This window comes from Fusarium falciforme, chromosome 7 (genome assembly GCF_026873545.1).
Source record: "Fusarium falciforme chromosome 7, complete sequence".
NCBI classification, from domain to species: Eukaryota; Fungi; Ascomycota; class Sordariomycetes; order Hypocreales; family Nectriaceae; genus Fusarium; species Fusarium falciforme.
In genome coordinates, this window is record NC_070550.1 from 817346 (window position 1) to 837876 (window position 20531).

At 49.0% G+C, this 20531-nt stretch overlaps 5 protein-coding genes and 1 pseudogene across 6 annotated transcripts, besides 1 other annotated feature; 3 read left to right on the forward strand and 3 right to left on the reverse strand.

Annotated features, from left to right (window-relative positions):
* Nucleotides 1-4148: 4148 nt before the first annotated feature.
* Nucleotides 4149-5934, reverse strand: NCS54_00888500 (Hypothetical protein; the record flags this gene model as incomplete). Its single annotated transcript, XM_053154251.1, has 5 exons — nt 4149-4337; nt 4389-4523; nt 4675-5241; nt 5298-5653; nt 5709-5934. 5 exons carry the CDS (start codon nt 5932-5934, stop codon nt 4149-4151), a joined length of 1473 nt encoding a protein of 490 aa, XP_053010226.1.
* Nucleotides 5935-7340: 1406 nt separating this feature from the next.
* On the forward strand, nt 7341-9577 carry NCS54_00888600 (annotated as a pseudogene). Its single transcript has 6 exons — nt 7341-7383; nt 7448-8221; nt 8278-8378; nt 8447-8596; nt 8649-8731; nt 8785-9577.
* Nucleotides 7341-9577: a sequence feature.
* A 983-nt stretch (nt 9578-10560) lies between these two features.
* On the reverse strand, nt 10561-11732 carry NCS54_00888700 (Abhydrolase-3 domain-containing protein; the record flags this gene model as incomplete). Its single annotated transcript, XM_053154252.1, has 3 exons — nt 10561-11124; nt 11242-11537; nt 11615-11732. 3 exons carry the CDS (start codon nt 11730-11732, stop codon nt 10561-10563), a joined length of 978 nt encoding a protein of 325 aa, XP_053010227.1.
* A 787-nt stretch (nt 11733-12519) lies between these two features.
* NCS54_00888800 (Hypothetical protein) lies at nt 12520-14556 on the forward strand (the record flags this gene model as incomplete). The annotated part of the gene is made up of 5 exons (XM_053154253.1): nt 12520-13141; nt 13166-13304; nt 13356-13611; nt 13672-14319; nt 14383-14556. 5 exons carry the CDS (start codon nt 12520-12522, stop codon nt 14554-14556), a joined length of 1839 nt encoding a protein of 612 aa, XP_053010228.1.
* Nucleotides 14557-14985: 429 nt separating this feature from the next.
* On the reverse strand, nt 14986-15957 carry NCS54_00888900 (NmrA family protein; the record flags this gene model as incomplete). Its single annotated transcript, XM_053154254.1, has 1 exon — nt 14986-15957. One exon carries the CDS (start codon nt 15955-15957, stop codon nt 14986-14988), a length of 972 nt encoding a protein of 323 aa, XP_053010229.1.
* A 2852-nt stretch (nt 15958-18809) lies between these two features.
* NCS54_00889000 (M20-dimer domain-containing protein) lies at nt 18810-19798 on the forward strand (the record flags this gene model as incomplete). The annotated part of the gene is made up of 2 exons (XM_053154255.1): nt 18810-19593; nt 19644-19798. The coding sequence occupies 2 exons, from the start codon at nt 18810-18812 to the stop codon at nt 19796-19798; spliced, it is 939 nt and encodes a 312-aa protein (XP_053010230.1).
* Nucleotides 19799-20531: the final 733 nt, after the last annotated feature.

Here is a 20531-nt window from a genome sequence, read left to right on the forward strand (position 1 = left end):
TATTACTATATGCTTTAAGTAACCTCTTCTATTTCTAAATATAAGTAAGCTTAGCTATTACTTCCTCTAAGGTAGCCTCTACCTTAGCCTTCTTATCTTCTAGATATTTATACTTCTAAATGTTTTTTATAATTATAGAAAATTAGCTAATAACTATAAAAAGCATTAATATATACTTATAGAAAGAAGCTATATTAGCTCTATTATATATAACCTTTATATTAATATAATTAAAGTAATAATTAAAATAATTAGAAATTACCTTATAGGATAAGCCCTAATAAAACTAATAAATATAAGATATAATTTTAAAACTAAAAGCCTTAATATAAATAAAAAGACTTTATACTTTAAAAAGTTTTTATAAATAAATATATTTAGAAACTTAGCCTAATATTATATTAATAAAAAGAGATTTTTATAAGTTAGAGTTACTTACTATAAATACTGAGTCGCTAAAATTAATCTTAAGGATAAGATTAATAGAGAAGAAACCTTATATTATAGCTATAATATAAGCTAGGCAAAGAAATATAATAGAAATACTTTAATTAAGTAAGGACTAAAGGGACTAAAGGTCGCTTATATTAGTCTAAGGACTAAATATTAAAAATATTGATCTTACCTTAGATTAAACTAAGAGAATATTAGTCTAAAGATTAACTATAAATATATAAAATATATTTATTTATATTTTCTTATATAATAGCTACCTTAGCTATTAATATAACTTAGTTATACTTAATACCTTTAAGCATATTACTAGATATAATACCTCCTATTATTTAAGTATAGCGTGATTACTTTATCTACTAATATAAACCTAGCACGACTGGTTTATCCCTTGGGAATATATATAATTATTATATTTCTATACTAGCTTAGTAATTATTTTTTAAAAATCTAAGAAAAATATTATAGCTTTTATATTTAATAAGAAGTCTAACTCTCTAGTTTTAGTCTATAAAAGCTTAAATTGAATTTTAAAGAATTCTTTTAATACTTTTATTTAAGGTAAAAATACAAGTGCGACGCATACTTGCCTGCGACGCATACTTATCATATACGTTAATATAAGTTATTATATAATATATACCTTGCTCCTATCTAGCCTAGCTTATCTAGCTATATGTAACTATAAATAATATGCGTAGTAGGTTATATATAATAATTCTTACTAACTTTCCCGCCTCGTCTTAGTTCGTCGATAAGCATTTGCGAAGGTATAATCTTTATGTAATGCTATGATGCAAGCGGAACGCTCCCGATGTTAATACGAGCTCCTCGTTGACTCTGATATGGCACCATTATGACTCTCAAGGAGTGCGCGTTCAGAGTGATCAACGGGGTCTCGATAGCCACATCTCTTTATTTCGCAAAGGCCACGACAGCTTCCAAGCTTCTAATCAGTTGGTAACCGTTGTACTGTCAGTGTGTGTCACCTGATGCTCTGACAATAGCTACAGCTTTATACTCTCACGGTGGAAACTTCACTGCCCGCTCAAAAGATTTGCTCAGCCGCCATCGAGCAGAAAATCTCGTCTACCTGAGCTTCATGGTTATATCCGCCGGTGGCCGACTGTTTCCTATCATTACGGTAATTAAAGGGTAAGTAAAGGACGCGTTAGATGCTTACAAATGGGCGCAGACGACGTTGCATGAGTTCCTCTTGGGCGACGCTGGCAGGTTGCTGGGAATATGCCGCCAGTCTTTGACTGAGGCGACTTATGGCATGGGAACAGATATGCTGACATCTTGTGTATCTAGCTCAGCTTACCTCGCTCACCTCTCGCCAATCTCAACGTGTTGGTGTCGCTTATGTTGCGGATCAAATATACCCTACTCCCTCCCTGATCCCCAGATAGCCCTACGTTCAGTCAAGATTTTACGCGTCAGACATGGAAAGATGTGACTCCCCTAAACCTCTGGGCCACCTTCTGTCAAAACCACCTGGGCCTGATTTCACAAACTTTGGTGTCATCTTGATGCTCGGACTTGATATCAGGTGGTGTTCTATGAAATAGCTCAAGAGAAGAAGCAATAAATGAGAACAACCATGGTCAAGATTGCCCATTGCCTGTACCTACGCTATGGACAGCATGAACCCGGACTGTGCCGGCGTTCCTTGGCTTGACGCACTGAGGACCAGCAGAGGTCCTTCTCACACCATGTCCTGCAATTGTGCAAAGCAGATTCATCACAGACCTTGAGATCCTGACACAGGCTTAGAAGGACAGTGGTATCTAGGAACAATAAGGACCGCCCTTATTTATTCTCTAGAGAAGCAGCGACATAGGCGCGAGTTCTGTGGCCACTAAAAGCAAATAAGCTTTAATCTTGAAATTCCCCCCTTAGGCCCTGATCATGAACGGGGTTCAAAATGAACCTGGTTTTAAGTTTTCGGGGTAGATGACTATTAGACGCGCTAACCTTAATTTAGCACTACTTTTAGTAGGCGAGAGAAGGATTATTGTCCTAAGTGTATCCTGATATATAACTATTTCGCCACGAGCTCCCATATGTTGCGGACTTGCTCTTTGAGGTCGATTTGACGATGATGATACTAGAAATCGGGGTTTAAAATAAACGCGCCGTGAGGGAGTGATTTAATTCTAATTATATATCATAGAATGGGATTTCAGCACGAGACGCTGGCTAACCTAATTTTATGCGCCAGCATGTCCCTCTTCAAAACGTGATTTATTTTGACCCCCGTTTATGATCAGGGCGTTAGCTTAGATTATTCGATATTATCTAGAGCGCGTCGGCTAATGTAACTTGACTTAAATCGAGTCTCATAGATAGCAATAGTATGGAGATGCCTTCTCGATAACGATTAATAGCAGTTCAGGCGTTAGCATAAGACGGCGGCATTAATAATCTTTTCTTAAAACGCCTAGAGCCTACTGGATATATAATTTTCCTATACCTATTATTAGCTACCTATTGTATAAAGGCATATGATGCTAAAGTTATTATACTCGCCTTTATGGACGGACCGCCTTAGGAGGACGGTTAGACGTAGCTACTTTCTAGGTAGTCCTCGCTATCGCGTCTCTGAAAGAGTCTCTAGAACCTTAAGACAGTAGATATACAACGCTTGTCCACCCTCACAGAAACAGGTTCAAATGAGTGGGAGCCACGGACTGCATGCCCTGCCATGTCTAAAGATAATAGCTAGTGGTCTGTCACATACCATCCATAGTGGGCGAATCTTGTCACATTACTGAGGTTCAAGTGGAGTTGCAATGATGCAGCGAATAAAAGTCTTGTGCAACGGGTAGGCACGGCATGACAAAGGTTACCTCGAACGAAAACGTGCACATGGATACCATGGCGGAAAGAATGCGGGGGTTGCCATGGCGCCCCCTAATGCCACCTCGAGGCAAGTGGGTATGGCAATGAGGAGGGTGGGCAGTCCAGATGCCCACCGAGACGCAGTTCGAAACTCGCAACCAAGTGTCACTGAGATGGTTCTGAGTTGGTCAGGCTTTTCCAACCGGCTACTCGAAATCTAAGGCCTTCTCATCGTATATGTTTGTTTTCCTTGGTCTTTGCATGCGGCAAACCTAGTCGCCAGACCATTAGGTCTTGTCGAGATAAAATAAAACTTCTAAAGTTAAAATGCCGCTTGCCGACTGTTACCGGGGACATGATCATTTTATGCCCGTCCATGGTAATAATATCTATATTTTACAGCCTTATACTAAAAGCGCTTTATAGACTAAGTTGACTAATATTCTTTCTGATGTGCTTAGATGAGACATGACTAACCTGCGTGGTATTATAGATACGCAAGCCTTGGCTGTACTAATGCCAGGCCCAGATGTCTCGCGTTGAAAGCGGCATTTATCATAGTACTCTTCAACCTCCGAGATAACCCCAAGAGGCGCCGCTCAGGCATCCGGCAATTCATGGATGACTAGCTAGTGCCGAGGCAGACGACCTCGAAGTTAGCGTGATGGGCTTCTGCTGGGCTGCATATGGCATCCTGCATATGACCTACGGCGACCTGGCGACAAACGGCAAGGCCCTCATCGAAACCGGCGAGCTGATTTCCACAAGTGATACTCTCAGCGTATCAATACAGATCGTAGTCCAGGCTTTGAACGGAGTTGACTTTCCTCCACGGCTGGCGAGAATTTGGCCTATTCTACTCCCTCTCGCAGCTTGACCCGAGCTTGAAAATTCGGGAACACAAACCATGAGCAATGAGTGTGCATAGTTGCGTTATCATCCATAACGACGTCGAAGTTACGCACGAACTGGGGAACGACCTTGTTGATTTCGAGGAGTGCAATGTTCTTGCCGATGCAAGCTCGGGAACCTGCTCCAAACTGGAAGGCATTAGGCATCGCAATCGGTTCCTAAAGGAGTGCCAGACATACTGTAAACATCATGCCGGTCTGAGATTCTCGGCCCCCCTCTGGTTGTAGCCAACGCTCAGGTCGATAGACGTCTGCGTCGGGACCAAAGGCCGCCTTGTCATAATGAAGCACCCAGGCGTTTGCTCCTACGTGAGTCTAATTTTTCCACTGTCAGCCAAGATCCAGCGTCCGAAATGCAGTGAGAGGAAAGATGAAACGGCAGAGGATATGAGCCAGGCGTGAATGGAGAGCCGGTTGATGCCGGTGAACATACCCCCTCAGGAAAATCAAACCCCCCAAGCCTTACCCCCCCTTTGGGGACTACCCTCGGCAAGATTGTGCCCACGGCCGGATGCATGCGAAAGCTCTCGTTGATAACAGCCTGGAGATAAGGCATGCCCTGAGCTTCCTGAAAGGTTATGGGATCGGAGATTCGCCCCTCCGCGACCATCGTGTCAATCTCGCAGCGGAGCTTCGCAAGTACCTTTGGATTCCGGTACAGGTAGTACAGCGCCGAGCTCAGGGTGATTGCGGTGGTGTCGGATCCCGCCCCAAGGTTGCTGCCAGCGGCGTCTTGAATGTTAACCATGGTGATCTTGTCGGCATCGTGCATGTCAAGGAGCTTCTGGAGGAAGGTTGCGTATTGGGTTCGTGAAGCCGCTGTATTCTTCTCCCTGCGGTATCTGTCGATTTGGCCAAAGGTGTAGTCGACAAGCGCTCGGGCTTTGGTATCCTTGCCGGTGAGTCTTCGGGCAAGGGGATGCAAGTCGGGCAAGAGTCCGATGCGCGCAAGATAGTCGAGCACTCGGTGGACGCCCTCGAGCATGCCTGTCGGATCGCATTCCTTCTCCATCATGCCAAAGCTCTGACCAAACTGGATAGCATGTCAATTTCACCAGCTGGAAAGGAATACAGACTAGATAGACCAACTGTGATCTGCCCGATAACATCGAAAGCGTAGTATTGCATGAAGCGCGGGAAATGAAATGGCCGGCCCTCATTGGCAAAAACGCGTAGCTTCTTGGTCAACACCTCTGTCATGTCATCGACTGCCTTTTCATACGTGATCATGGTCGACATGGTGTATAGAGACGAAATCTTTCGTCGCCTATCCCTGTGTTCATCGTTGTTGATGGTTGGGAATACATTGTTAATCAATGGATCCTCAGTTAGCAACGATGCATAGAAGTCGGTCTTGAAAAATCTGCCGCCCAGGGCGTAAATAGTCTTGACATCCTCCTGCCGACTGAAACTATAGCGATTCGGTGCGATTCGGACGACAGGCCCTTTAAAGATGTCAGGTCAGGGCCGTAGCTACGAATACATAAGCTCCATACGTACCGTACTTTTGGTGTAATTGAATAAAGTCAAGATTTGATTGACCTTTCCAGAGATAATAAAACTCCCACAGGCGACTCACGCGAGCCAAGAATGGGCCGGGCACCCTTCTCAGGGGAGACAAAAACATGCCGTGTAGTAGAGGAAGTACCCAGTACCAGAAGATCGGTACCAAGGCATAGAGCAAATGCCTGAGGCTACTCTCCGTCGGAAGACTTGGGGATATCATTTTTTTACCCTTTGATATTAGAGGTAAAGGGAATGTTGCTGTTGGCGACTCAGGCACTCACTCAATTGCATCGACGTTTTAATACCACAGCAACAATTCCATTCGATCCACACGAGCCACCCAAAAGGGAGACGTGCCGCTCACCAGGCGCCACTCGGCCCCCCTCATAGGCGCCACAGGGCAGAATCTGTGACTTCGAATCGCCATCAACAATATGCGCCACCGGAGCGGCCACTCCATGACGCATGTTAGTGATGGGCCCCTGGACACCGGGGGGGAACACAATGAACAGAGACGCCGATTAGTCAGCGGCACTTTGAATCCCCTGTACACCCCGCGAAAAATGGAGATGAGACTACGGAGGTGTCAAGGCCACATACTTCAACGCTACTTTCCCTGTTCAATCCGCTCCACAAGGCCTTGTATCACTTGATGGCATGTAGGTGAAGCGTGTGACTAAAGCCAGCCAATAAGATACTGGTGTCTAGCAGTATCGAATGAGACGGACGTATTCATTCTTTGCCTCTGCCCTGATTGTAGCGTTGCTGTTGTTTTTACGGATACCTGAGCCAGAGACGTTTTCGCCCTGTCCCCTATCCGTACTTTTTAGACAGATCTGAATCTACTAGCTCCGCATTGAGCGGCTCCCGGGTCCTCATCCGGCCAGAACCTTCCGGCTGGCCCCGCAAGGTCCTTGATCATCACGTCTCGGTCGGCCCAGCAGCACTCTCTGAGACCAAGAGAACAGATGAGTAAATGAATTTCAATCATTTTGCTTGGGAGGCCTACCCTCACAGGGCCAGGTGCGTTACTGTTTCACGTTTCGGTTCGCGTCTCATCTCATCTGATAGTTGATCTCGCCTCGCTTGACTGCGTGGCAGGCCGGCTTGGAGGCCAATTTCTCCAAGTGTTCAGCATCCTCTCTGCAGTAGCCGAAGCACGGTCTGCCAGTTTGAAGCTAGTTGGTGTTGATATCGCCGGGGTCAGCCGCCAATCTCGTTAGCTAGCATGGTGATCCAGCCAATCTTCGCATCCATAACTACAAGTCCAGGAGCCAATCTTAACGCAGATGTTTGCAGTGCCGAAGGTTGACGAGTTCCCCGCATTGCATTAGTCATAAAACATTCACAGATATTTCTTTATCCCCCCACAATTTGCGTTCTAGATTGGTGTTGACACCCCAACTACCTGCTATTGTCATATCCAAAAGCTGCCTTGCCGCTTTTCCTGGGCGCTCCCGCCTCAACAAGATCTTGACATCGCGGAACTACCACTTGATATACGCTACATGGTGCGACATGGTGATGATGGGCTCGCCGGATGCGGACTCGTGCCGAGGAGCCGGGCTCGGGCGTGGTACCGCTGAAACCGCCTCTCGCCGCTTCAGTTGCGCTCAATGCAATAGCAAGTTCAGTCGCCAGGCCCACCTGAGACGCCATCAGAAAAGCCGTAAGTTTGATGCTGTATGCGCACAAAGTACACTCTGGCTGAATCCTTGCTTCCCATGCCATAGATCGACCAGAGAAGCCATTCTCCTGTCTTTATTGCTCATTATCATCCTCACGCAAAGATGTCATCATTCGCCATACGAGGAATTTCCACCCTGAAAAGGCACAGATACCGGGCCATGATGAGAATCGCTCCCACAACAGCTTGTCACCATGCCGTCGTCCCTCTGCAAGGGACGCAGGCCGCTCGGGTCGCACCAGTACAACGAGCGATGAAGAACATCAAATACCGGACATGCTGGAAGATTATGTGCCGAGGCGCTTGTCCGCTGGGAGTATGACGGGGGGGGAGCTTGCCGACTGCATCCCCGATGCTGTCGACCCCCTTGCGGAAGTGAACAACATTCTGGGGCTAGAAGACCCTGCCTTGCCAATTTACAACTTGTTCGATGCCTGGGGGGTTCTCCAGTTCGCAGACCGGGGCCTATCGGACGTCATTGAATCCGATCTCGTGCCGTCGCTCAGTAATGGCCAGGCAACAGCCCCGCATGGACAGAAGGACGTTGGGATCTCGTCTTTCCAAACTCTCCCTTCTCCCATCGACAGCTTCTCAGCCACGGGCTGCCCTCCCGAGAGCAGGGGCTCCTTCTTCATCGAGGATGACCAGTATAGAAGGGCCAAGCTAAACTACTACTCCTTCAGCACCGCCGAAAAATTATCGCGTTTTCGATTTCCGTCTAAATTCGCCGTCAGTCGATATGTGCGTGGATTCTTCGAGTACATGGCCCCGCATATGCCCATCGTCCACACCCCAACCTTTGATATCGCCTCCACCCCATGTAGGCTATTGACACTCTGCCATGACATATTTTCACATGCTAAGCTGTTATTGTAGCACCCCTAGTAATACAGATCATGGCATGTGGCGCGTTGTACGCCAACGAGCCGGCAGCTGCGCAGGATCTACACACGGTCGCCTTACTTCTCATCCGAGAGGTAAGAATAAGCCCCAGCCCCCAGCAAGCATACTAGTGTCGGCCATTCTGACTGACTGACTCTACTAGCACGATGAAATGGCCCTCATCGGGGAGAGAGATAACAGTTTTCAGCTTTGGGCGTTACAAGCTAGTCTGCTGGTTTGTTATTTTGGAGCTTTCTCAGGAGACTCACAGAGAGAGACCCGAGCAGCCCAGACTCTCAGTGAAACGATGAAGGTCCGTATTACCATGATTCGATTTTCTGCATGGAATATTGACACGCGCATAGCTGGCAGACGAAGCCATCAAACAGATGGAGATATTCGAGACAGCAACATACGAGGAATGGGTACAGCAGGAGACTCTGAATAGGTGAGCCCTAAACTCTGCCCTTGAACGGTGTATGGGCCCTAACCTCGACTCAGATGTCTCGCGGGTGGTATCATTCTTGGTGCCGCCTTATTCTCAAAGAGTCCGAATCGGTGTTTCTCACTTTCCGTCCTCGACGCCCGGTTCCCGCTGCCATCGAGCTCGGCGTCATGGCTACAAGATAAGGCCGAATGGCAAAGGCCCGAGAGATCCATCTACAGCACCGACGCCCTGAATATGATCCTCGATGGGCGTAGGATAGCCTTGCATCCTACCGGCTTCGGCTTTGCAACCATCGTTTCGGCCGTGGTATGCCATATCTGCGTCTTCGAGTCGTTCGTTGGAGTCCAGCATCCAGATTTGTTTGCAAGGTTCGTCGAAAAGATGGACAGGCCGGTTCAGATGCTCAAAGATGCATGGAAAGAGCAGTCGTCCGCCCAGTTCCTAATCGAGTCCACCATGACCCAGATGGAGCATACCACAAGATCAATGATACTCTCGATGGGCTATCACCTCTATGGAAGTCAGCAGCTAATGACTATGAAGACATTTTTCGAAAATCCGAACCTTTTGGACCGTTCCGGTCTGGAGAAACCCTTCCATGACCGCCCTTCAGGCACTCTGGAAAAAGCCTTGATCATGGCAGCCGAGATGTTGAGGTCAGACTGTCAGACGGGCCTGGGATACATCAAGTCACTCGGCAATCTTCGATTTGCCCCTGTGTCCGCCATTGCTCCTTACGAAGGTGGTGCGTTCAAAGCCCTTTGTGTATACTCTGGCCAAGACTCTAAAGCGATGCCCCAGTTCTACTCCTCTGCTGGTATCTGCAGAACAAAGAAGCGAAGTTGAGTCCAGATCCAGTACTGGACAAATTGATCAACGACGCACTTTCGGAGAGCGAAGGCTCTATCCATTCGCCCGCGAGCCTCCTTGCAGCTTTCCCCCTTGCGGTGTATGCGGATCTGTTTAATTCGGCACTGTGGCAGTGTATGATCCCCTCTGTACAAGAAGCTATGACTTGGTGGCTTTTCTGACAATTTCTTAGCAAAACTTGACGTGTCTCGCAGACTCACGCTCTTAATGGAGCAGCTTAAGAACATATAGTGGGTGAGAATGGTTTTCGCAAGATGCTTGGCTGATTGGAAAGCAGATTGAGGATCTATATAAGAGAGACGAGTCAGTTCGATCTTATAACCTCCTTCGCGCCCCCTGAGCTTGAAGAAGGTTTTTTAATATGCTTTGATAGGCGAACTGTATCCAGTTGATTGGGTTTGGACCAACCAGTCCTCACTTCATCTAATATCTGGCCATTCCATCCACACCGGCTTCGCGCTCGTGTCGCCTCGGTCTAGCGGGGCGTTAATAGAGCATCTAAAATCTATGTGTGGTGGTCATGGAGTTGAATCAGTATTGTTCTCTCATCCTGACAGCGATCCTGGAATTTGACGTGAAGAGGCGAAGACGAGAGACAAGCGTTGATTCTAATCAACAAACCCTAATCTAACCGCGAGCAGGCTCTTCGAACTTGAATCTAATCGAAATATCCTTGACCAGTTTTCGATTCAACAACGGGGGAGTGCCTGTCGGGTTGAGCTGGTTCATGATACATGCTGCTGGAGCATTACGAGGGGAATCTATTGGGCCGTGTTGACGTAAGCCTGACCTCGTCGAGGGACCTGTCTTGAATTGTCCCTGTCGAAAAGGAAGGGTTACACGTTGGAGAGAGGGCAGCACAGTCGGCTAGCGAGACTTGGCACGAGATCGCGTGGACAACTGATTGTGAGATTGTAAATATCGCAACAGTCGATTGATGCTCTCTCCAAAATGAGTAGCTACAGTGCCTTGCGACGTTGAATGAGACTTTCTAAAAAGTCAAATCCCTCCCGCTGAAGATCCCACGTCTGGGACCCTACCTTCATCGTACCAGGGAATATATGATCCTCTGCAGGGATAATGCGCAAGTCACACTTGACTCCATTCTGAGAAAGGGCTGAGAATAACGCCTGGCTGATGCGGGGTGGGACCAGTCTATCCTCTGCACCATGTGCAATGAAAGTAGGTGGGAACAGAGGGCCGAGGTTCTTGACAGGGTCAACCTCATCCCAATTTCCTGATGGGTATACTGCATCCAACACGGTCCCGTTTGCTAATTGCGTAGATACGTATGCTTGCCGTGGGTTGGTGAAGTCGGGACCGCTCTTACGTTGACCTTCCAGCGAGAGTCCTCCCTCAATCGGAACAGGATCTTCGCCGAAAACTTGGTCGATAAATCCTGGGGGAAACTCAGGCAGGCTGAGAGCAATATGTGGAAGTTTCTCTTTCCATGAAGGATCATGGAAGACGCAAGGTCCATACATATCGTATATGCCAGCCACTGGTCGAGGAACCCCAAATCCCTACATCGGTTACATCTTTGATTAGCACTGAGCAACCGCAACCAACCCCGAGTATGCGAGCGTCAGAACGAAGGGGCCAAAAAGCCACTCTGGCACTCTCCTGCTCTTGTCACTTACCAAGCAAAGAGCCAAGGTTCCACCGGCCGATGTGCCGAATGCAAACACATGGTCAAGATCAGCCAAGTAAGGAGTCTCAGTAAAGGGCGAAATGGCCCGCTGAAGCTCGCCGGCGTATATCCACTCAAGCAGATCTCGACTGTCTTGAATTGGCCCCTCCAGAATGTTTACCTGGGGGCATAGGCGATGGTTTGGTGCCAGGACGATCCATCCTCGGTCGATACAATCTTGAATCTGATCTTTGTTGACCATCTTGGAAGACCCAAGCATGAAAGCTCCGCCGTGAAAATTGAGAACTAGGTCAAGACGTACGCTCAGCCATTGCCGCCTCACTCAAATTATGCTGGTTGGGCGATGCGGAGGCTTGACATACGAACTGGGCATCCTGTTTTGCTCTTGTTACCTGATGGGCCGGGCAAGTAGATATCAACATCAATCTCCTGATTTCCTACAGTCTTGTAGACCGCTCGGAAGGACTTGGGGTTTGGCATGGTGAGTGGACGGCATGCAACGTTGAAGCTCGTCATAGATTGCTAAAGGCGGATACTGCTCGATACCCCCCGAGATATATGCGTAGACTTGGACGAGGTCGTTCAAGACAGGAGCCGTGCGGTCCGCTTCAACTGCAGGTGGCGCACCTTTTCAGACCGGTGGCGTCTACGCCACCCAGCCCTTGCAGTCTGGCCTGAACAACGAACACACCTGGGGGAGCATAGAATTAGCCAAGGAGTATTGATCGACGACCAATGCGGGGGATGGGTCAGGTGGACTACGCCACCTGGTGCTTGTAATACCCAGCTCGTTATGGATGCCACAACCTCCCCATTCACTGAGTGTGAAGCCAATCAACTCGCTAATTCTAAGCTGGCATATAGCCTGGCTGCTGGCGCCAATCCTGCCCCCTCCAGCAGGTTAATGCCACCTCATATAGCCACCCTAGTGTTGCTGTTAGGGTTTCAGCATGACAATGCTCATGTAAAGGAAACCATGGTCAGGCTGTCCTTCCACTGAGGCGCCAGGTAATCCAAGTAACAACTTTGTAACTCATGAAGGGGGTTCCAGGGCGTTAATTGGCTATAACACGGCCCAATGGGCTCCATCAGTTACATTCGATCAAAGTGGCACTTGAAGGGAACTCACTAGGCATGTGCATTTGTCCACTCCATCACGGGGCCCATATAACAAGCCCTGGAACTGGACTACAGACTATTCAGATTTTGATCAACGGCTTCCAATCCACTTTCATTCCTAGCATCAATCATCTCGCATATCATAACCATGGGCAATGCATCCGGTCTCAGCAAGGTGGAGCTGGAGAAGCTGCTCCAGACCGTCGATGTCGGGTCCAAGATGGACCAACTGAAGCCATTCACAAATCTCTCGGTCGTGAATTCGCCCGCCACCGCAACCGTGAGAGCCAAGCAGCACACCCTCCATCTCGGCCAGGAGTTTGAGTTTGGGAAAGCAAACGGGTTTCAAACCGGCGTCAACGCCCCCACTCGGTTCGACGCCGAGGTTGGTTCGTGCGTCGTCCGAGGTGAAGTTCCTCTGCAGATGGACGGCACATTCTATCGCATCACTTGTGACCCCATTTATGCAAACAGGAACGGAAAGGATATCTGGATCAATGGCGACGGTGCAATTCATGCTTGGCGCTTTTCCAACGGTGTCGTGGACTTTAAGCAAAAGTACGTGCGCACTCCGCGATTCGTCTATGAGCGCGCAGCTCGGCAGCCGCTCTTTGGGACGTATAGGAACCCATTCGCTGGTGACGAGAGGGTATTCGACGACATTCAAGGTCCAGGCAACACCCATATTCATCAATGGCATGGGTGGCTTCTGGTTTGCAAGGAGGATAGTCCCCCGACCGCTGTGGATCCGGACACCCTAGATACCATAGGTACGTCTCTAACATCATTTTAAGGTCAGAATCTCATGAAGTTGGCAGGCATCTATGACTTTGAGGGGCAGATCAATCCGTCCAAGACATTCACTGCACATGCAAAGGTTGATGCTGCCAATGGCGAAACCATGGCTTATGGCATGGAAGCATCTGGGCTGTTGTGAGTCACAATGGTATCTTGTTTCTTGGGTATGGTGCTGAAGTGTGGTAGGTCCAACGACCTAGTTTACTATCGTTTCGACAAGAATGGCAAGAAGGTTGACGAATGCTGGGTGAAAACTCCGGATGTCACCTGGACACATGACATGGTCGCAACTGAGAAGTTGGTTCCCCCCGTCCGTTATCCTCGAGGCCTTGAACTGATTCGTGCCCTCAGCTGGGTTATCTTCCACATGAGCAACTACCAGGCGGACTTGGAGTACATGAAAAAGGAAAAAGGAACTCACTTTCGCCTGAATCGGTTCTTGGTGCGTTTCTCCAACAGCAAGAAAATGGACGTGGCGTTCCCGCTAACACCATCCACCTAGCCCAACCGATTTGGCGTGCTTCCTCGTCGAAATCCCAAGCCCGAAGACATTCGTTGGTTTGACAGCCTCAAGAACCACACTTGGGGTCACTTTTCTAATGGATTCGACGGCGAGGATGGATGCATCTATCTAGATGCCTTCGTCGCAAACGTTGACACCCTGCAGGTCTTTCCCAACATGCACCCTGAGGTGGACATCGGAAAGCCGGCGGAGAGGATGAACGGGAAGCTGGCTCGCTTCAAAATCGACCCCAAGGCTTCTTCCAACGAGCTGGAACTCCCGGTAGTACTCAGCGAGGTTGCGGGCGAGATGGCACGTTGCGACGATCGGTTCATCGCGAAGCCATACAACCACGCCTACGGATGCAGACACTCGGCCACCGGATTTGACGCAATTATTCATGTCGACATTGCAGCTGGTGTTACTAATCTCTGGGAAGCAGGTGAAGGTGTTGTTGTTGGTGAACCTTGTTTTGTCCCTCGACACGCAGATTCTCCTGAAGGTGACGGTTATCTGCTAGTGTGCACGCGAGATGTCGCCGACAGACGAGCCCATCTAACGTTGCTTGATGCGAGAAACATCACTGCTGGCCCTGTGTGTATCGTGGAGCTTCCTTTCCAGCTCTGCGAAGGGGTTCATGGGAATTGGGTACGTTTTCAGGACACCTGCCGTTCTCCCGCGCACATATTGCTAATACAAGTATCCAAACAGGTAAACACAAAGGATCTCCCTGCCCGCAAACCAATTCTTGACTACTCTGGAGTGACAAAGGAGATTCAAGCCAAGTTCGGGACAGGAGCTCCCACACCCTACGACCAGTTGACTGGCAAACCCGTCACCTTGACTAGGGCTGAGGCGGTTCCTAACCCTAGAGTTCCTCGATAAGCGCTACTAAGGAAGAATGAATTTACTTACATTCCGCGAGATTAAAGGCCGAGTTCGGTTACTCGTGCGTTCTTTCCACTCCAGAGCTTGGTGACGTCTTGGCTAGTGATATATTCTGTGTATTGCCCTTGTCAATCTTTCCCCGTAGCCACTATGCTGTTGTCGAAAGGCAAAACTAACACAAGTGGCCATCGTCGGACTATTCTTAGACCAATATCAGCTAGAATGTTCGCGGCAGTTGTCAGGTCGTTTTTAGGTGATGACAAGTTTATAAGGTCATGGAAGGACTTCGGATGCAAGGGACGGCAAGATGAAGGAAACGATCATGTAGTTGGCATTGTTAAAGTGACGTGGCCGCATCGGGAGCCTGCCCCCTTCCATAGCATAATCCCACAGCAAAAACTAATCGCTACACTCAAAGCTCAGCAGTTACGTCGGCACAATGTCACGGTCGGCCCAACCAGGACGCTTGGTTTCTTTCAGGAGAGCGTCCTTGTGTTCCAACAACCAGTCTCTGACGCTCACGGGCTTTCGACCAAGAGTTCTCTCGACAAAGTTGTTGAGAGCCCAGTTGACCTCGTTGGCTTCTTCAAATTTGAAGAATGCCCAGAGCACATCCACCTTTGGCCCTAGTTTCGGCCCGTAATACCCAGAAAACGCTTCGTAACTTCCATCATATGCGATAGGCTCCCCCAGCACCTCACTCAGGATGCCGGAAAGCTCCTCAAAGGTCAACCAATCTTGGCCATTGTTCATAGTATGGAAAGCGCCAATGTGCTTGGCGTTATCCGAGAGGAATAGTCTCGCTGCAACTTCAGCAATGTCGCGCGGGTCTATAAATGGGACCCGATGTTCTGGCCAGATCAAGGTCTTCTTCTCCTTGACGGGTCCAATTTGTAACCAAAGATTGTCGATAAAAGAAGCACCGGAGTTGATGGATGTAACCGGAAGCCCGCTCTCGTCGAGAATGCGCTTCGCGGCAGGATGCTCGAAAGGCAGGTTCCCTAGACCAAGAGTCTTGGGAATGCGAGTAGGGTTAAACTCTGAGAACACACCCATGACTCGGATAATGTGGACCACACTGTTCGCCGCCTTCAAGGCAGTCACAAGATTGGTCATTGCTGGCGCTTCCGGAATGCCAGCCGGGGTGATTACGAAGACGCCCTCGATGCCTTGAAGAGCGGCGGCCAGAGAAGACACGTCGTTGTAATCAGCCTGGACGACACAGGCTCGGGGGAAAGAGCTGTGAAGTTGTTCCCGTTTCCCGGGGTTGCTTGTCGCGAGGTGGAGTTGAATCGAAGGTGCATTGTCGGTGAGGTATTGCGCGAGAGGCCGGCCGATATGAGCAGCTGCCCCAAAAATAAGAATGTTCCGAGGTATCTTCTTCACAAAAGCAGACATTCTGGTAGAAGGGGAATAGAGAGTATAAGCCGCCGCGAGTGAGCTTGAGGAAAAGAGAGGATTAGATTTGATAGTGGCAATTGTGGCAAATGTTGAAGGATGAAAGTGTGAAGAACATGAGAAATATATTCTCCTTTGTATATCTCAGTCATTCTAATGACAGTTGTTGATAATCAATGCTCTCACTCTCTCGGCAACTTCTTCCACACAGTCACCGAAATGTGATGATTTTCTGAGTTGACTGACTAAGCGGCACGAAGTAAACATTTGAAACGTTGCACCGTTTAGGTAGGTACTCGATGGATCGGCAAACGTTTGGAAACAGGTTTTTGCGAGGTAGCCAGGGTGAGGGATACATACTGGCTAGACCAGACGATTTGGCCTTGCGAACAACGCAACGTTCTGCTCACCAAGCTGTGGGTGGCCTAGGTGCAGCGCCGCGACCGCGCCTACTACGAGACTATCGGAAAGCTGTTATCCAAGGTGACCGAGCCCTGAGCGCCGAGACATTCGTTGAGCGGGAAAATAGAACTGCCTCCAGACGGAAGTTGGCCCATCGCAGGTCTGGGGCCCATGCGCCGGTTTCAGCTACGCGAGGTGTCGGCGTCTGACCCTCGATAGCACCGAAAAACAGGAGTAAAACTGACGATGACGACGATGGCAGCACCTAAGTCGTGGCTAAGAACTAGCCGAAGCGGGCGTTTGAGCGTTTAATATCTGAACTACCGAGCTTAAGGAACTTATAGATCTATATCGTTAGACTGGACCTTGTACATTTACTCCAAGGGTGGTCACGTGCCTGTAATGACTGGCTGGGAGAGCTCCGACTCGTCGGATAGACTAGACCTCATTAGGAAGGCCACGTCGCAGCCCGAAAAGGAAAGAGAAAAAAGCTTTAGGACAAATAACACAAGCAATACAGAGATTAAAGCTATCTATAAGGATAGCCCTACTTTGCAACATAAGCTCTTTACCACGAGGCATCGTGATGTGTGGTGTTGAAAGGAGAAAAGGCGGTTGTGAAAGCGGCAGTAAAAGAGCCGGCTAAATCGGGCTAGGTTCGATGTGGTCGGTACGGGCGAACAGCTTCAAACTTGTTGCGAGCCACTGCATCCCCGGGCAGTATTGAAAAACAGCGGTGAAACTAACGACGGCAGCACCTAAGGCATAATCACAAGCTAGCCTAAGCGGGCGTCTAACCCTTCGGCCTCCGAGATGCCGAGCTCAAGGAACTTGTAGATCCGTGGACGCTCATTTCAGGACGCGGCACTTGAAACACATCATCCCCGGCTAGTGAGTATTCATATCTACCGAAAAGATTAGCTGTCCTTACCCCTGGACATTTAGTAGCTTCCGAAACAGGGTCAGTTTCTATCATTGCCGCAGAAGAACTTGAACGTTTGCTAAACGATGTTTAGAGTTTTGGAGATCACTGAATAGACCTTTACTAGCTTCGGTCGGCCTCGTCTTTAAACTGCGGCCCGCTTAGTTATCAACATTTCACCCCACACCAAATGTGCAGTTTCCTAAAGCCTCACATGCATGGATAGAGGGATCAGAGTATATAACTCTAGCTACAGAGAACAAGAACACAACCTTTTTCTCTAATCATCCTCGACACACAAGAAAAGACCTTCCTACAACTTCCCTCTTTGTAACAACATTTGACATACTAAAATGTCAGCTCAACAACAAAAAGAAACCATTCATCGCTTTGTCGAGTTTATCAACACGGCAGATCCCGCAATTGGCGACGAGGTAATCCACAAGTCGGCCGAATTTCAAGTACCTTTCGACCAGAAAACTCTGAAAGGTGTTGACGGATATCTGGAACTGCTGAAAAATATGCGATCGGCCTTTTCTGATGTTCAGTGGTCAGTGGAGGAAACTATTACTGAGGGGAACACAGTGGTTGGACGTTTCAAAACCCGCGGAACACAGTCCGGCCCTTTTATGGGCTTTCCCTCCTCTGGGAAGTCATTTGAAATTGTTGGAATGAACCTCTTTAGGTTTTTGGAAGGGAAAATCATTGAGGAGAAGGGCTTGCCTGATCTGTTTGGGATTCTGGTTCAAATTGGAGCTATCAAGATTCCTCTGTGAAGGATTCGCACATGTTATGGAGGACGATACATAGCGAAGAGACAGGGATGGCGCATGGTATTGTGTGAAGGTGCTAGCATCTTAGCTCGGTGATCGGTGCCAGCCATAGGCTGGTATACCGTGATGCGTCCTAGTTAACTATTACTAGCTTTCGCAGCCCTTGAAATTCCAATGCCTTTGTTTATGTTAGCTGGGAACCTACACATAACCTAACACTGCTTAACTAGCTATACTAAGTTTGTATAATAATAGAATAAACCTAGAGTGATAGTAATTCATTTACTTTCTAAGTGCCTTATCTTTAATCATCAAAGATGTAAGAAAGGCGGCAGCCAGGAATGCGGCTGTCGGCACGGTAGCACTCAATGCAATTTTCCATCCATACCAGTAAGACGCGCCTAACAGGGACCGAATAGACACCGGCGTGCCCGACTAGACAAGGTTAACGTCTTTGGGCTAGTCTACACGTTTCAAGCATCGGATCCATCGCTCAAGCCCATCTTGTTGACGGCCCACCTGGATGTGGTTCCCACAGTTGACCCTCACGCATGGACTCACCCGCCTTTCAACGCCACATTTGACGGCGAGTGGCTCTGGGGTCGAGGATCCGCAGATGACGAGGCCTCCCTGACGGGGCCCCACAGAGGTCCATCATCCTGACCTTTGGCTTTGACGAAGAGTGCTCCGGGTACCGGGGGGCTGGGTCCATTGCCAAGCACCTCCTCAACAGGCATGGGCCCAACGGACTCGCCATGATCCTCGACGAGGGCACCGGTGGGATATCGCCCTTGCAAGATGGTACCCGGTATGCACCAGTGGGGGTCTTGGAAAAGGGCCACGTTGATGTCACGTTTGACCTCGCGGTTCGCGGCGGCCACAGTTCCACACCACCCTCCCACAGCGGCATCGGCATCGCGGCCGAGATAGTTGCGGCCCTCGAAGCCCACGACTATAAGCCTCAAATCAGCACTGATAACCCCGTGTATGGCCGCCTGGTCTGCCAGATGCAGTACTCCCCCGAGTCGGATCCCGAGCTGTTCCGGCATGTGAGGAGCGGCGACCTGGACAAACTCGCGGCGGAGCTATCGTTGAAAGATGCGTTTTCCCGCTACTCCATCACTAGCTCAGTCGCCGTGACCATCATCCAGGGCGGGCTAAAGATCAATGCGTTAACTGAGGCTGTCATGCTCGGGGCCAACTTTCGGGTGGCTCCCCACAACAGCATTGCCCAGATTCAGCAGGATATCCTCGATGATATCAAGCCTATAGTTGAAAAGTATGGGCTTGCCGTCACCGCGTATGAGGGTGATGGAGCGTATCAAGTGCCTCCGACGGCGCCGTCAGGGGTTGGCAATAACGGGACATTAACCTTAACAGCCACGGAGAAGTTTCCCGTTACTCCCCAAGCACCAGCACATGGTGCTGCTTGGGATGCACTGGCAGGAACCATTCGTTACTCCTTCGCCAGCAAGGATGGCGTCGTTGTACCTTTCGGCGATGTTATGATGGGAAACACAGACACGCGGCACTATCTAGGTGAGTACATGAGCCTGTATCAACAGGCCTGGCTGCTAAATGCCTTGTAGATCTCTCGCCCAACATCTATCGTTGGCTGCCACTGCTTCCAGGAGACATGGTCGATTACCACGCAGTCAATGAGCGCGTCCGAATGATGGCTAATGTGAAGATGGCCGAGTTTTACTATGGTCTCATCCGCAACTTCGGGCGCACAGATATCTAAACGAGTCAATTCACATTGCAGAGGCTATTTTCACCGCCTTGTCTCCATCCGCTATGTCTCTGCCCGGTGAAATTTGATGCCCCCACTGGTGGCGTTTGCGAGAGGGCTGTGCTCTTGGCAGAGCAAGTCATTACAGTAGAGCCCAAGGCTGTATACGGTACTCCATCATCCCCCAGAGAATGGGTCTTTTCCCTTGAGGTCTCGACGAGAGTGAGTCCGTTGAGAATCATCGTTTCTGACCCGGCTCGCTCAGAGTAGGAGGAAAACTCTCCTCGTTAGTTATCTCTTGGCATTCTACCCAGCCATCTTGGTTTGCATGCCGATACTCGATTGCGTTTTGGCCGCATGAGTATCCCGATGAGTATGAGCGTGTGGGTCGTGCTGGTTTAGTATCATCAGATGGCCTCATAAGCAGTCCAGTGTGGATAGAGAATAGGAGAGCTAACGTTATCCGAGCCCGGATGAGAACCACCTGACGAGTAGACCGGGGGTCTTGAAAGATAGTTTCCTATTCGATGGGGCACCCGATGTGTCGGCTTTCGCAAGTCACGTCATTCTGTGCGCGTAAATCCAGCCAGCCAGACGCATTCCTCGCGTTCGAGCAGACAAAATTATACCGCAATTGTCCTGAAAAAAAAAATATCAGTCCATGTCGATAATCATATGCCAAGGCGCGCCATCCCAGCACGTCATGATGCCGCAATTTAAGCTAGGTAATGAGTAATTGGTCTCG